This window comes from Petaurus breviceps, unplaced genomic scaffold (genome assembly GCF_028583685.1).
Source record: "Petaurus breviceps papuanus isolate PSGF00001 unplaced genomic scaffold, PetGlider_PUasm1.0 378, whole genome shotgun sequence".
Taxonomy (NCBI): Eukaryota; Metazoa; Chordata; class Mammalia; order Diprotodontia; family Petauridae; genus Petaurus; species Petaurus breviceps.
Window position 1 is genome coordinate 222665 of NW_027186302.1, and position 17167 is coordinate 239831.

General features: G+C 40.0%; 1 protein-coding gene across 1 annotated transcript in view; it reads right to left on the reverse strand.

Annotated features, from left to right (window-relative positions):
- Positions 1–6: 6 nt before the first annotated feature.
- LOC138169784 (zinc finger protein 569-like) overlaps positions 7–17167 on the reverse strand; it is a 20867-nt gene continuing 3706 nt past the window's right edge. Inside the window, exons 3-5 of the mRNA XM_069099344.1 lie at positions 8320–8446; positions 5441–5536; positions 7–1884 (exon numbers count right to left, since the gene is read on the reverse strand). Of these exons, the coding sequence (XP_068955445.1) occupies positions 467–1884; positions 5441–5536; positions 8320–8446 (1641 nt within the window). The 3' untranslated portion in view covers positions 7–466. The remainder of the gene's footprint in view (positions 1885–5440; positions 5537–8319; positions 8447–17167) is intronic.

Genomic DNA, 17167 nt, shown 5'->3' on the forward strand with positions numbered 1-17167 from the left:
TCTATTTCTGAGAATATCCAGAAGTATTCTCTCACACAATTTTGCAGTTTGTCAGACCATTGTCTCCTTTTCTGGTTGTGCAACCTGGAGAGTTGGCATGAATTATTTGTCCTATCTTACTCATCTGTTATAGTCCAGACAGAAAATTCACCTTCACCAGTGACCTCCATGTTGTAGAGAAAGGCATGTCCCCACTGAGCACATTCATAAGGTTTCTTTTCATTATAAATCCTCTGATGAAAGGATAAGAGATGACCCCTGGCTGAAAGCCTTCCCACACTGATTCCAAAGATGGCTTGTACCCAGAGTGAATTTTCTGCTAAGAAGTTCTGTACTCCATTTCAATGCCTTGCCTCATTCACATTAGTTCCTTTATCTTCAGTCAAGATTCTTCCATATTCCAAAAACTCTGATGGCAAACAAGGACTGACTTTAGCCTGAAGTTTTTACCACAATGATGACATTCTTAGGGTTTCTCTCCAGTGTGCATTCTCTGATGTAGAATAAGAACAGAACACCATTTAAAAGTCTTTCTGCACTGGGTACATTCATAAGGTTTCTCTCCAGTGTGAATTCTTTGATGTAGTATCAGACTTGTATACCATTTAAAAGTTTTCCCACATTGATTACAATGATAAGGTTCCTCTCCAGTGTGGGTTCTCTGATGTTGAGTAAGAGTGTTCCACCTTTTAAAAGTCTTTCCACATTGATTACATTCATAAGGTTTCTTCCCAGTCTGGATACTATTATGTTCACCAATACTCTGCCTACATTTCAAAGACTTTTCACACTGATTACCTTCATAATGCTTCTCTCTTGTGTGGATTCTCTGATGTATAGTAAGACCTTGCCTCCATTTAAAAGCCTTTCCACATTGATTACAGTCATAAGGTTTCTCTCCACTGTGGGCTCTTTGATGTTTATTAAGACCATCTATCCCTGTAAAAGTCTTTCCACATTGATTACATTCATAAGGTTTCTCTCCAGTGTGGGTTCTCTGATGTATAATAAGACGACTTTTCCTTGTAAAAGTCTTTCTACACTGATTACACTCATATGGTTTCTCTCCAGTGTGGATCCTGTGATGTTCACCAAAAGCCCTCCTACATCTGAAAGTCTTTCCACAATAATTACATTCATATGTTTTCTCTCCAGTGTGGATTCTCTGATGTAGAGTAAGACTGTTCCACCATTTAAAAGCCTTTCCACATTGATTACATTCATAAGGTTTCTCTCCAGTGTGAATTCTCTGATGTGAAGTAAGAGATGTTTTCTCTCTAAAAGCCTTTTCACACTGATTACATTTGTAGGGTCTCTCTCCAGTGTGTACTCTCTGATGTATAAGAAGACGAACCTTCTGTATAAAAGCCTTTCCACACTGATGACACTCATAAGGTTTCTCTCCAGTGTGGATTTTCTGATGTGAAGTAAGAGATTTCTTCACTCTAAAAGTCTTTCCACATTGATCACATTCATAAGGTTTCTCTCCAGTGTGGATTCTCTGATGTGCAATGAGAGATTTCTTCTCTATAAAGGCCTTTCCACATTGATTACATTCATAAGGTTTCTCTCCAGTGTGAATTCTTTCATGTTTAACCAAACAATCTTTCCATTTAAAAGTCTTTCCACACTGATTACATTCATATGGTTTCTCTGCAGTGTGGATTCTCTGATGTGCAGTAAGATATTTTCGCTCTGTAAAACCCATTCCACATTGTTTACAATCATAATATTTCTCTGCAGTGTGGATACTCTCAGGTGTTGGGCAGACTTCTCTCCAAATGAAGTCAGAGGGACCATCAGTCATGAATCTTTGTTTGTAAGTTTCTTCCACAGAATGGCTTAGGTCTTTAGAAATTTCCTTCATTTCAAGTCTGATGTCTCCTTTTGAAAAAAAAAAAAGGCATCAATAAAACAAATATAGACACCATAGACACACACACACATATCCCCTTTCCTCCATAGGGACAACAAAAATTCAGTTAGTTTCTATTCTCCAGGGAAAGAGAAATATCTCAAAAGGGCAGAAAAAATCATTTTAAAATGCCCTCAGCTCACATCCCAAGGATGATTTAATATCCAAAGAGTTTCATGCATATATTTACATTAGATCCTCACAAAAAACCTGTGACACAGTTAGGGTTATCACTCTCTTCACATTCACCACTCAGACCATGAGCTCACAATGCAGAGTAACTTGACCCATATCCCAGCAGCTGAGGCTACAGTAGAAACCCTATGAATGGGCCTGCTCTGTCCAAACTAACTCAAAAAATTTTTCTCCACTTTCAATCCTTTCTTCATAGCTACCATGCTATTTGGTGCCCATATACTAAATTATTTCACGCTCTAGCCTACCTATAAGCATAATGTAATTTCCCTGGGGATCTTTCAATCTTTAGTTCTGTTGAATTATCTCAGGTTACATGCAGAATACCAACACTTTTTTTTTTTGCATTTACTAGAAGCATAAGGGATTTTTTTTTACCCTCTAATTGTTTGAGATAGCCATTACTTACTTTTTAAAAATTATCTTTAAATGCATCTGCTCATTAAAATAAAAGTGAAAGTCTTCTATTAAGCCTAAATGAAAAAAAATGCATGGATTTCCCATGCTTGAAAATATGAGTCTGATAAAAGAATTTGAGGTTATCATTGATTTGTACCCAAGAGGCCACAATTCAGTACTGATTTCTTGTTCCCATCCCCTCTTTAGGTTCATAAACTCCTTGAAGGATTGAGAAAATAATCCAAGGGATTTGAGCTAAAAATTTGTCAGTGGAACATTAAATGTGAAATGATTGTCAATTTGGGTTACAAAGATATTTATTTTCTGGGACATGTGAATGTTTCAATATTAACAGTTGTCTTTTTATAGTGATTTCAAACTATCATGATCAGGAATACACAGCTTTTGGGGACTGTGCAGTGAGTACCTCAAACTCTAACTGCTTCTGACCAAGGGCAACATATTCTTTCAGTTTCTCAACTTGACATCAAATTGTTTGCAAACTTCCAGGAAGGTTGGACATTTGTGTGCAAATGGTCACTGGCACACTTTTTGTGGCTCTGTATCCGTGCACTGGAGTCATCCTCTCATTCTTGGTCTAATTTGTAATCACATCTCATTAAACCTGAAATCACTGAAACAAGATCTTACTTGGGTTTACATTCTTGCAGCAGTGAGGGCAGGCTATTGGAAAACCATCACTGCCATGCATGCAAACCAGAGTTCTTCATGAAACCATCATGGACCAGCACAACCTAACTACAAAAACAGACCTTACAATGCCCGTCATTGAAATGTGGGGGATGTTTTCATTTCGAACTTCTCCTCTGTTCATGTTACTCTTCTTCTATCTGGCAGCTTCTCAAAGGAATTAGGTGGCAATATGGGTTAGTCATTCAGTGTAGTTTCAGTGAAAGTGTAGTCACTTTATCAATGATAGAAAGAACAAAGTTATATCTGAAGAAATTTTACCCTCCCAAAGTCTGTTTTCCATATAAACACTAATTTAAAAAACAACAAAGCAATATTTGCAATTGACCTTCGGTATATCTGTCATTTAATGAGGTACTTGCTAAGAGCCAATAGAAAAAGAAACTTTTAAAAAAGCAATTAGCAATTCATTGAGACTGGTTAGAGAGGGAAAAAAATGCATTTCCATCTCCTGGAAGGAGCTGGTCAAATTTGCCTTTCATTTTCCACCTCACCCATGAGTGAACATTTTCAGCATATTCTGTTACAAAATCCAGATATAACTGCTGTTGCAGTGGATATAATGATGGGCCTTAAATCAGGAAGACCTGAGTTCCAATCTCACCTCAGAAACTTCCTAGTCTTGTTACCCTAGGAAAGTCACAAGATTTCTGTTGGCCTCAGTTTTTTTTCAATCTGTAAAATGGGCATAATTATTACTAGGGTTCTTATGAAGATAAAATGAGACAATCTTTGTACACCGCATGACACAAAGTAGCTACTGTATAAAAGCTACGTATTACTTTGAATTGATTTTGACTGTTCCCTCCCCAATTCTGCTCTCCTTCTTAAACCTGTATTATTCTCACGCCTTTTATTCACTTGTATCCTTGCTGAAATAAATGTATTTGCAATCCAAAACCCTCAGTTTTCCCTGCATCAACATTTGTAAACAAGATTCTGAGCTGTATGACAGCAGAGACTGTCTTTTGCCTTCCTTTGTATCCTCACGGCTTAGTCCAGTGCCTACAACAGAAGGCTTTAAATCAATGCTTATTGATTCTCTGTCTAGGTCCAGGGTTGAAAGCAGTCACCAAGCTCTACCTCTCCTCCCTGCATTCTGGTCTGTCCCCTAGCTGTTGAATGCATGGTCAGGCCTCAGTGCAGTTTCTGTCCCTTTCTTCCACTCAATTACCTCTACCTAGTTACCCTGGTCAGGTTCAAACCCTGAAGGAACTGGACCAGAACCACTACTGAAGATGACACAGGCTTCTCTTTAGGCTTCTGAACGGACTCCTGCTATAGGACACCTGTGGGTCTCTACCTCCCAGCTCCCTAAACTGATGTGGAGGTCACCTACATGAACCTGGCCAATGATTCTCCAAGAATGGGGGCAGATTAGCCATAGAGATTAGGAAAGGGACTTGGGTTGAGGATTAGTGCCTAAGTTTAGCCTTAAAAGACTCCCGAGTAAGGCAGCAGCCATCTCTCCTCCTCATGTGCAGCTAAATGTACATAGCAAAAATCATGAAACCAGGTTTCCAGAGCCACTGCCAATTTAGGCTACGTAATCTCAGCTGGGCCTTCACTGGGGCAAGGCAATCCTTTGCCACCTCCCTAAATGACCCCCTGAGCCACTCACCACAGCAGCTTCCAGATCTTTTCACTCATCCCCATCCCTCCATCATGGCTTGCTTCTACCCCTCCCACTCCCAACCACTGAACAAAACTGGACCTTTATCAAGGACTATCTTATCCTCTTCATCTCACATAAATCAGATGTCTTCTTCTCATTTTTGAGAATTATTACATGAAAAGGTTATTCTTCTGCTTGGAAAGAAAATCCCCTTACACGTGCAAATCATGTCATTCTACCCCCTCATCTCCCTCTATATATTCCTCCTCTAGAATCTCCTTTTTTTCCCTAATTTTCGCTCTATCCCACAATAGTGGCCTTTTTCTTATTAGCACAAATAAAATGATTTCTCTCTAATCATTAAAACACTCTCACCTGACACTTCCACCCCATGAGATGCTGTCTAATATCTTTCCTACATTTTATGAGTGAACAGCTGGAGATGGCCATTTTCATTTGGTGTCTCCAACTCCTTTCCCTGACTTTCTTTAAAACTCTGCTGGGAAATATCTGAAAAAGCGTTCCAAGGCAGCACCTGCTTCACCACAACACACAGCAGCCTCCTGTAATCCCAGCCCTCACACTCCTGCTTCCACCTCACTCACCTGGACAGCAACTCCTCAGGCCTCCTTGCTCCAGCATCCACGGTGCTTCCCTTTGCTCCAAATAAGAGATCATGTCTTCCCTGGGAACTGGAAGCCCTGGCATGGGGAGTCAGGGATGAGCAGGGGGAGAAACTTGTCATTCAGGTCTCATTATTAGGGAAAGGCATTCAGACCCAGAGCTGGTGCTTCTGAGATTCACACTTTCATGTTCATACCCATGAGCCTGTACTCACCCATTAGAGCTTGTAACCCAAGTAACCCAAAAGAGGGTCTGCCCCATCATCCTGTTGTACAACCTGTTCTGAGAAGGAGTCAAATCTCTGCCCCCCATCCTGTCAAGTTTCATTGTTGTAGAATACCCTAACTCCAAAAAATGAATTTTAAATACATTAAATGTAATTAGAAGTAATATTTATAATATAAATTTAATAATAAACAGAAATGTACATGACAATATGAATAAAAATAATGGTAAAATAAGGTCCACAAATTACATAAATATAAAAATAAATTAAATTAAAATTATATTCTAAAAAGGGTAATTGTGCAAGATCTGCCTCAAGCTCCAGAAAAAGGAACCTTTTAAACTGTATCCATATGCTTTTCCTCACTCACACCTATAGAAACCTTATGTACTAAATAAAGCCAATGTAACCAAGATTAAGAGGAAAGGAGAAAATTGGGAAAGAATTTTTACAACCAGTGTCTCTGATAAAGGCCTCATTTCTAACATATACAGAGAACTGTGTCAAATCTATAAGAATACAAGTCATTCCCCAATTGATAAATGGTCAAAGGATATGAACAGGCAGTTTTCAGAGGAAGAAATTAAAGATATCTATAAGCATATGAAAAAATGCTCTAAATCACTATTGTTTATAGAAATACAAATCAAAACAACTTTGAGGTACCACATCTCACCGGTGAGATTGGCTAAGATGACAAAACAGAAAAATGATAAATGCTGGAGAGGATGTAGAAAAATTGGAACACTAATGCTTTGTTGGTGGAGTTGTGAACCGACCCAATCATTCTGGAGAGCAATCTGGAACTATGCCCAAAGGGCTATCAATAAGTACATACCCTTTGATCCAGCAATACCACCTTTCAGATTACATCCCAAAGAGATTGTAGAAGTGGGAAGAGAACCCATATGTACAAAAATATTTATAGCAGCTCTTTTTGTGGTGGCAAAGAACTGGAAATCAAGGGGACACCCCTCAACTGAGGAATGGCTAAAAAAGTTGTGGTATATGAATGTAATGGAATATTATTGTGCTATAAGAAATGAGGAGCAAACAGACTTCATAATAACCTGGAGAGACTTGTACAAACTGATGCTGAGAGAGAAGAGCAGAACCAGGAGAACTTTGTACACAATGTATCTGTGATGATTAACTTTGATAGACTGGACTCCTCTCCGCAAGGAAACATGCTAAGACAACTCCAAAAGACTCATGATGGAAAGAAATATCCACGTCCAGAGAAATAACTACAGAGTCTGAATGCAGATAGAAGCAAACTATGTGGCCTCTTTCATTTTCTTATTTTGTTTTGTTTCCTCTTTCGCATTGTTCACTGCATTGGTTATAATCCTTCTTTAGAACTTGACTAATGTTTAATGTGAAGGTATTTGTAGATCCTATATTTGACTGCATGCCGCCATGGCGGGGAGGTGAGGAGGAAAGGGAGGGGGAGAAAATTTGAAACCGAAGGGACTGGGGAACTGAATGTTGTAAACCAACAGCAAATAAATAAATTTTTTAAAAAGAAAGAAAAAGAAAAAAAAGAAGAGAAACTTTGTGGACTGCTCATCTGGGGCCTCTGTGCCTCTCCAGGTGAGTCTCCTGCTGGCAAACTCAATAAATCCAAGTTGGTCCACATTCTATTTCTCAGCCAGTCTCTAATTCCTGGCAATGCCAGGGACATGTAGGCAAGGAATCCAGGGTGGTTCCCAGGACCCCAGAAGGACAGTCTCAGAGCATTTCTTTTCTGACCTTTTGGGAGAAGATCATGGACCCAGGTTGGAATCAGAAAACTTGGTCTGGGTACACCTTCTTCATAGAAGGATGAACTCATCGCACTTTCCATTTGCTACAAATCAGGGGCAGCTGATGGTGCTGTGGAGAGCCCTGGGCCCAGAGTGAGACACACCAGATAAATCCGGCCTCAGACATTCACCACATGCTTGCCACAAGGATAAATCACTTAAACTTGATTTGCTTCTGTTTCCTTGATTGACAAAAAAGGATAACATTATCACCTAACTTGGAAGGTTATTGTCCTGACAAAGTGACATAATATTGTAAAGAAAGCCCTTGGCCCAGCCCCTGGCAAACAGTAGGTGAAAATAAATGCTCCTTCCCTTCCCATCCTTTCCCACCAGCTCTGCTGGAAGCTGAGGGCAACAGGAAGGAAGATTCAGGACAAACTCGCTATACCAGGGACAAGCAGAAGCCCTAAGCTACAATTTGCTCCTTGTTAAAAGGAAGAATATTCCGGATCCTAAACCCATCCCAGAGAGGACAGGCATATAAGGAAAAGCCCCCTGAGCAGCTGTCAGACACTTGGCAGACAGAATTCAGGGCCAGGTGGAGGTCAGACCAAATGGCCCCTGAGACTCCTTCCAGGTCTGAGATGCTTCCACACCAACATGAAGCTGCCTAGAAGGGGTCAGAGACAGCTTCAGGCGCAACAAGAAGACCCTCAGGCTCCTGTCACACAATGAGAGACCTTCTATGGGAAACACCAGGCAGCAGGACAGGAGACCAGCACTCTCCTCTCTCTCATAACTGATAAATGCTCCAAACCCTGCCCTCCAGGGGATGAACATATTCCTTTGATTGCAGACTCAGTGGTACCAGGGGAAGTGTCCTTACCCAGGGAGAGCAGGTTCTGGGCATTCTCCAGCATGACCCCCCAGTACAACTCCTTCTGAGGATGATCCAAGAGGCCCCATTCCTCCTGGGTGAAGTCCACAGCCACGTCCTTGAATGTCACCAACCCCTAAAGCATGAAAAGGCACAGAATGTGGAGCTGAAGGACACTTCAGGTTTCAATAGTCCAACCCTCATTAATGCACAGAGCAGACCTGAAGCCCAGAGAAGGAATCTGCAGAAAGGTCTGACCCTCTAAGAGAATCAGAGCCAACACCTGGCAGGGTCATTAAGAGCCCAGCTGAATTTTGAGAAAAGGTAAGACATATTTTCCTCTGAAATATGTTTCATGTGGAATCAGGGAGAAAGTGTCTTTTCTATCTGTGAGGCAGGTGGATCTGTGGGGGAGAACAACAGAGGTGATGAGAAATATCTTCTTTATCAGAACTGATATATTTTCCAAAAATATAATTTTTTAACGTCTTATACGTATATCCATGGTGAACTCTGGAATTTATTACCTTTCATTGAATGGAAGTATAGGAAGTTTTATTAAATCCAAAATACACAAAAGACCAAAGCAGAGAAGTTATGCATCAGAGAAAGGGGAAGCTGCCAACCAAATTTACATATTATATGTATATACATATATTTGTATACACATATGCATGGGAATGTATGACAACACTTTCTATAGCAAATAGATCGTACGGGTACATAATGATTTGCATGTTATGTCATCCATAAGAATGGGAATTCCTTAGCATTAGGAACCAGGTTTTATCTTTAGAAAAAAGATATTCTATTTAAAATTCAGGGAGCAAAGCAACCATTTCCATAAGAGAACAATAGAAAAAAATGACTATACAGGAAAGTGCAAATTTCCCACGTACAAATTGGTATTCCACAAAATATAGATACCATGGAAATTTCTTTTTTCCCCTTCTTCCACAACCCTAGGGATGGCTACTGTGTGTGTGTGTGTACATATAGAAATGTGTGTGTGTGCATATATAAACACACAAGTATACACACACACATACACATATATGTGAAATTATTCTATACATACCACTATGTATCAGTTCTTTCTCTAGATGCACATAGTGTTTCCCTTTACATGTCTTGTATTTTTAATTTGTGTATTTATAATAGTCAAAATGACTGATTTGCCCAAACTCTTCTGAACACAGTATTGCTGTTACTGTATGAATTGTTTTCCCGGTTCTGCTCACTTTCCTCTTACTCTGCAAGTCTTTCTTGCATTTCTAACATCAGTGAGTTTATCTTTTCTCATGGCACAGTAGCATTCCATCAGAACCTCATAGCAGAACCTGTTCAGCCTTTTTTGGGGAGCCCTGCGATTTCTGGTTCTTTGTAAGCACAAAGCCAGTTGCTGTCAACATCTCAATCACATTCAAAGACATACTTATTATCTGTGATTTTCTTTCCATCTTACTTTTACTCATGATTTCCCCCCCCTTCTTTTGGAGGACAGTTGAGGTTAAGTGACTTGCCGAAGGTCACACGGATAGTTTTTGCATTAAGTGTCAGGCCAGATTTGAATTCAGATCCTCCTGACTCCAGGGCCAGTGCTCTACTCACTGCACCACCTAGCCACCCCTACTCATGATTTTTTCTACCCTCTTTTTCTGCTATTGCTTTTATTTTACGTTCTTACCCCACTCTCCTTCTCCCCAATTCACCCACCCCTCTAAGAGCTCCTTATTTCCTTCCCTCCAATTTCAATCTACAAGGCTTCCAAAAGGTCCTCCCACCCTCTCCCTGAGCCTCCTACATCCTAATTCTGGAAAGTCCCTCTTGACCGATTCCCCAATTTTCTCACCTCTATACATGTTTAGATGATTTCTATCCCCTTTCCCATGTACATGTTGCTTGTTTTTCAATCCAGACAAGAGTAAGGTTCCAACATTACCGCCCTCCACCCTCCCTGCTTCCTCTCTCTGAGTTCTTTTCACACTCACTTTTCCAGTATCTTTTCTCCCTTTGGACTTTTCTTCCCCAGTTTTCTTTGTTATCATCACCCCATCATACACAACTCAGTCACTAACTTCCTTTCAAATTACCTTAGCAATAATGACAGTTCTAAGAATACTGATAACTTTTCTATACATAAATAATAAGTAAACAGTTTGACCTGAATGAGGGCCTTTCAATCATTTTTTAAATATTTTCCTTATATTTCTTCTGGATTTTTTATACTGCATTGTCCAGTGAGGTCTAGTGTCTTTGTTACAAACCTGAAAGTCTTTCAGTTCATGAAATAGCCATTTTTTTTTTCCCTTTCAGGATTGTATTCTACTTTGCTGGGTGAGTTACTGCTGGATGCAACCATAGTTCTTTTGTTCTTTGAAATATAACGTCATGGCAGAGCTAAGATGGCAGAGTAAAAGTAGGAACTAAATTGAGCTCATCCCCAATTACATCCAACACCTCTAAAACATGACTAAACAAATTTTAGAACCACAGAACCCACAAAGTGATAGAGTGAACACATTCCCCCTAAAGGCAGCCCAGCAGGCCAACAGGAAGGGCCTATCGCCCCAGCCTGGGAGCTGTGTTGTCCTTTGTGGGCCATGCTGGCATAGACCAGAGGTACTGACCAGGATACAGCAGATTTCAGGGGACTAAATCACTGCTGGCTGTGGCTGCTTCCAGACTTCTCAATCCATAACAGCCAAAAAGAAAGTGAAAGGTCAGTGGGGAAACTCTGTTGGACCTGTGGGAGAGAACAGCGTGGTGTGGCCCCTGCCTTCTGGGTGGTGGAGGTGGCAGCGGCTACGGCACTGGATGTTTCCGGAGCTCCAGGCCCACAGATAATGGAGGGCCCAAATGGCTGACAAGGGGCAAGTGCAGGAATCTGCCTGCTGGTGCTGATGCAGGATTCTCTGGCTTTGCCCTGCTTGGATCTGGGTCACAGTCCTGGGGGGAGGAGCATTAACATGGCAGAGCTTGCTGAGGCTGTGCAGAGGCAGCCCTCCTCACAGTTCTGAGGCAGGTGCCTAGAAGAAGCTCTGACCACAGCTGAGCAAAACCCCAGATTCGGGACACAGCTCTCTCCACTCTGGAAGCACAGTTCTACCAAGGCAAAGACTTCAGAAGTCAAGTAATTGGCTAGCGGGAGAAGCAAACACAGGAAGTACAATCAGAAAATAGAACCCTCTTTTGGGGACAAAAAGGATCAAAACATAGAACCAGAAGAAGAAAACAAAGTCAAAACTCCTTCATCAAAAACCTCCAAGAAAATATGAATTTGTTGCAGGCCATGGAGGAGCTCAAGAAGGACTTTGAAAATCAAGTGGGAGAAGTAGAGGAAAAATTGGGAAGAGAAATGAGAACATTGCAAGAAAATCACGAAAAACGAGTCAACAGCTTGTTAAAGAAAACCCCCCAAATACTGAAGAAAACAACACCTTAAAAATAGAGTAATTCAAATGGCAAAAGAAGAATACCTTAAAAAGCCAAATTGGCCAGATAGAAAAGGAATTGCAAAAACTCACTGAAGAAAATAATTTCTTCAATATTATATTGGAGCAAAAAGAAACTAATGACTTTATGAGAAATCAAGATATTATAAAACAGATCCAAACAAATGGGGAAAAGAAAGGAAGGCAATGTGTAATATCTCACTAGCAAAACCACTGTCCTGGAAAACAGAACCAGGAGAGATAATTTAAAAATTACTGGACTATCTGAAAGCCATGATCAAAAAGAGCCTGGAAATCATCTTTCAAGAAATTATCAAGGAAAAATGCCCTGATATTCTAGAACCAGAGGGCAAAACAGAAATTGAAAGAATTCACACATCACCTCTTGAAAAAGATTCCAAAAAGAAAACTCTATAGTAAAATTCCAGAGTTCCCAGGTCAAGGAGAAAATATTACAAGCAATCAGGAAGAAACAATTTGAATACTATGAAAAAACAATCAGGATAACACAAGATTAAGCAGATTCTACATTAAAGGGTTTGGAATATGATATTCCAGAGTCACTTACCCAGCAAAACTAAGTATAATGCTTCAGTGGAAAATACGGTCATTCAATGAAATGACTTTCAAGCATTCTTGATGAAGAAACCAGAGTTGAACAGAAAATCTGATTTTCAAATACAAGAAGCAGGAGGAGCATGAAAAGGTAAACAGGAAGGAGAAATCATAAGGAACTTATTAAAGTTCAACTGTTTACATCGCTACATGGAAAGATGATATTTGTAATTCATGAGACTTTTCTCAGTATTAGACTAGTTGAAGGGAATATATATATGTGTGTATATATATGTCTGTACAGGTGTTTGTATGTGTATATATATATAATATGTATACACACACACATATATATTTGTGTGTATATATGTATACATATACAGATGGCATAGGGTGAGTTGGATATGAAGGGATGATATCTAAAAAATAAAGAGGTGAGAGAGGAATATATTGGGAGAAGGAGAAAGGGAGAGATAGAATAGGGTAAATTATCTCAAATAAAAGGCAAGAGAAAGTCATTACAATAGAGGGGAAGGGCAGGAAGGTGAAAGGGAATGAATCAACCTTATTTACATTGGATTTCGCTTAAGGAGGAAACAACATACACACTCAATTGGGCATCTTAGCCTACAGGAGAGTAGGGGGTGGGAGGTTGGGGGGAGATGATAGAAAGGAGGGCAGATTGGGGGAGGGGATAATCAGAAGCAAAGACTTTTGAAAAGGTACAGGGGCAAAGGAGAAAATAGAATAAATGGGGGGGGGATAGGATGGAGGGAAATAGTCTTTCACAGTATAACTACTATGGAAATTTTTGCATAACTACACATGTAAACCTATATTGAAATACCTGTCTTTTCAGTGGTGGGTGGGTGAGGAGGAAAGAAGAGAGAGAATGTGGAACTCAAAGTTTTGAAAACAAATGCTAAAAAAGTTTTGTTACATGCAACTGGAAAATAAGATATAGGAAATGGGGTATAGAAATCCATCTTGCCCTACAAGAAAGTAAGGGGGCATGGGGAGACATAGGGGGGATGTAAGAGAAAGCAGACTGAGGGGAGGGGGTAATCATAATGCTTGCCATCTTGGGGTGGGGAGTAGGGGAGAGATGGGGAGAAAATTTGGAATTCAAAATCTTGTGGAATGTTGACAACTGGAAATAAGTAAATTCTGAAAAATAAATACATAATGTCTGAAGACCCTGAGCCTTTTAGAGTAGAATTTGTTAGTGCTTGTGAAATCTGAACTAGATTTTCACAGGATTGAAATGATATTTTTCTCTTGTTGCTTGGAATACTTTTTCCTTTACCTGGGAAAAAAATTTTTTTGGAGGGGGAAAGGTAGGGAAATTGGGGTTAAGTGACTTGCCCAAGGTCACAGGGCTAGTTTTTTGTGTTAAGTGTCTGAGGCCGAATTTGAACTCAGGTCCTCCTGACTCCAGGGCCAGTGCTCTATTCATTGTGCCACCTAGCTATCCCTACCTGGGAGTTTTGAGACTTGGCTGTGACATTCCTGTTAAGTTTTCCTCTTGGCATCTCTTTCAAGTGGCTAACAGTAGATTTTTTTTTTTTTTTGCTATTTCTACTTTACCCTCTTGTTCTAGAACTCGAGGGTACTTTTCCTTAATAATTTCTCATTAATAAGTGATTTGTTCTCAAGAAAATTCTGTGAAGTCTGTGTGAAGCTGGCAGTTCCAAGACATTCTGGGGAAAACCATTTAATGTAATCACTTAAAAGAGAAAGTTAAAGAAAAGATCTAGTTTGTTTCCTGAAAGACTGAAATAAAGTCTTTTGTGGCAGAGGATTCTAAAGAGCTGTTCATTGGAATCAGTGAGTTGTGAGAGACGTCCCCAGCCAAGTGAGGGAGAGTTATCTGCTGTTACATTGAAGGCTTCAGGTGACTCTGGAGATGATGAAGCCAAAATAGTTTCGGCCTTTCCTTTCTGATTCTTTCATTTGTCTGTGACATACATTCCCTAATTACAAAATTAATTACCCAGAAATAAAAGTAACTCTGATGGAGAAGGGCAAGCCAGGTGGCACAGTGGACACAGCAATGGGCTTGGTATCAGGAAGACACCATCTTCACAAGTTCACATCTGAACTCAGAAAGTTACTAGCTGTGTGACTCTGGACAAGTCACTTAACCCTGCTTGCCTCAGTTTGCTCATTTGCAAAATTTTTAACTGGAGGAAATGGCAAAGCACTCCAGTATCTTTGTCAAGAAAAACTCCAAATGATTTATAAAGTCTTGAACATCACTAAATAAGAATGACTGAGAGGGGGTGGGGTCCTTCATTGCTTAAAAAGAAAAACAATATGGGGAGGTGAGGTGAATAGAGCACCGGCCTGGAGTCAGGAGGACCTGAGTTCAAATCCGGACTCAGACACTTGACACAAGGACTAGCTGTGTGACTTTGGGCAAGTCACTTAACCACAAATTGCCCTCCAAAAAGAAAAAAAAGAAAAGAAAAACAAAATTAAATTAATTTGGGTTTTGTTTGAGCTAGAAAAATGTTGCCAATTTCTTTATGAGAAATAAATGACCTAAACACATGGAAAATTGTAGAAACTTGGTAGAACAAGAGTCAAGAGGCTGAGTTGAGAGGCCTAGTGACGGACCATACAAAGGAGAGGCTGGCCAGGTCTGAGAATATGGGAGAAGTGATCCCCTGAGGCCCTGACTCAGGCAGCATTAGTCAGTTCATTCTGATTTTATGAGGGGCCCTGATTGGTGTAATGATCTTAATACATTCATCTACTCAAGCACCAAATAGTAGGTCTGAGAATAAGCAATGTATTAATCCTTCCTTTGTACAAGTCACACAGGAATACAGATTCTAACAGAAGGGCCCATGATAGGCCTCCAACATTAATGCAGTGTTCATCACTTGTTTACCAGATGTGGAGATCACTTGCACAGCCACAAGTCTGACCAATCTCCATCCTGCTTTGCTCAAATTTCCTGACCAAGTGTGCTGGCATGGCAGGGAAAACACGCTTCCCGCCATGTGTTCTTGTAGTGTATGTGCAGTTTCTACCATCTCCTCCTGCCTAAGCTAAGAAGAAGCCCATCTACCTTGTGACCACCTGGGCAGGGGACATGTTCTTGCCTCACCCAATTGTGACTCTGCTGACACCTCAGTTTGGTTCTTTTAACTTATGAGGCATATGTCAACCAGTGGGATTCTGTATTTTGTGTTGCTGCTTTAGAATGTACAGGGAACAAACCTGGTATCAAATCCTATGAAAACAAGGTCCCAGAAGCAGGGTGAATCTCAGATCCTGAGGAACAATTGAGGGCACCTTATTCAAGGGGACCCTAGGCTCATTAATAAAGTGCCATTGACTCAGAGTTCTGCCTCAGCCTGTCTTTTTGTAGGCTGAACAATTTTAATCTCAACAGATACCCTGATACTTGGAAGGCGTCATCTCTATTTCCAACCTGCTACATGGACAGCATGTGTGTGGCCAATGAGACTGAAATCTGATGGTCTCCCAATTCATTTTCTTTTATTTCTATCGTAAGCACAGGATTCACTTTATCAGAGATTCTGATGCTTGCAACCCATTCTCCATCCTGGGCATAAAATCACCCTTTCATTTTTGATTACTGTGATTTCTTCTTTAAAACACCTGATTTTGCCATGCCAATCGAAGTATTTTATAGAGTTAGAAAAAAATTCATCTGGAAGAACAAAAGGTCTAGAATATCAAGGGAATTAATGAAAAGAAATGCTAGGGAAGATGACCTAGCCATGACGGATTTTAAACTGTATTATAAAGCAGCAGTCATCAAAACTACATGGTACTTGCTGAGAAACAGAGGGGTAGATTACGTACACAAGACACCTTAGGCAATGAGTACAGTAATCTGCTGTTTAATAAACTAAAAGACCCCAGCTTCTGGGACACTAACTCACTATGTGACAAAAGCTGCTGGGAAAACCAGAAAACAGTATGGCAGAAACTGGGAATAGACCAATATCTTCCACCATATAACAAAATAAGGTCTAAATGGGTTCATGATTAAGATATAAAGGCTGATACAGTAAACAATCTGGAAGAATGAGGATTAGTTTACCTGTCAGATCTATGAAGAAGGGAAGAATTTATAACCTAACAAGAGATAGAGAGCATTACAAAATGCAAAATGGATAATGTTGATTATATTAAATTGAAAAGATTTTGTATTAAAAAAGCCAAAGTAACCAATATTAGGAGGGAAGGAGAAAGTTGAGAAAGAATTTTTACAACCACTGTGTCTGATAAGTCTCATTTTTAAAACATGCAGAGAAATGAATCAAATTCATGAGAATACAACTCTTTCTCCAACTGATAAATGGTCAAAGGACACGAACAGGCAGTTTTTAGAGAAAGAAATTAAAGATATCTATAAGCATATAAAAAAGCACTAAATCGCTCTTGATTAGGGAAATACAAATCAAAACAACTCTTAGGTACCATATCTTACTGGTTAGATTAGCTAAGATGACAAAACAGGAAAATGATAAATGCTGGAGAAGATGTGGGTAAACTGGAACACTAATGCACTGCTATTGGAGTTGTGAACCAATGCAACCACGCTGGAGAACAATCTGGAAGTATGACGAAAGGGCGATAAAATGTGCATACCCTTTGACCTAGCAATAGCACTTCTAGAGCTGTGTCCCAAAGAGATCATACAACTGGGAAAGGGATCCACATGTACAAAGAAATTTCAGCAGCTCTTTTTGTGGTGGCCAAGAATTGGAAATCAAGAGGACGCCCTTCAATTGGGGAGTGGCTGAACAAGCTGTGGTATGTGAATGTCATGGAATACGTTGTGCTATGAGAATGAGGAGCAGATG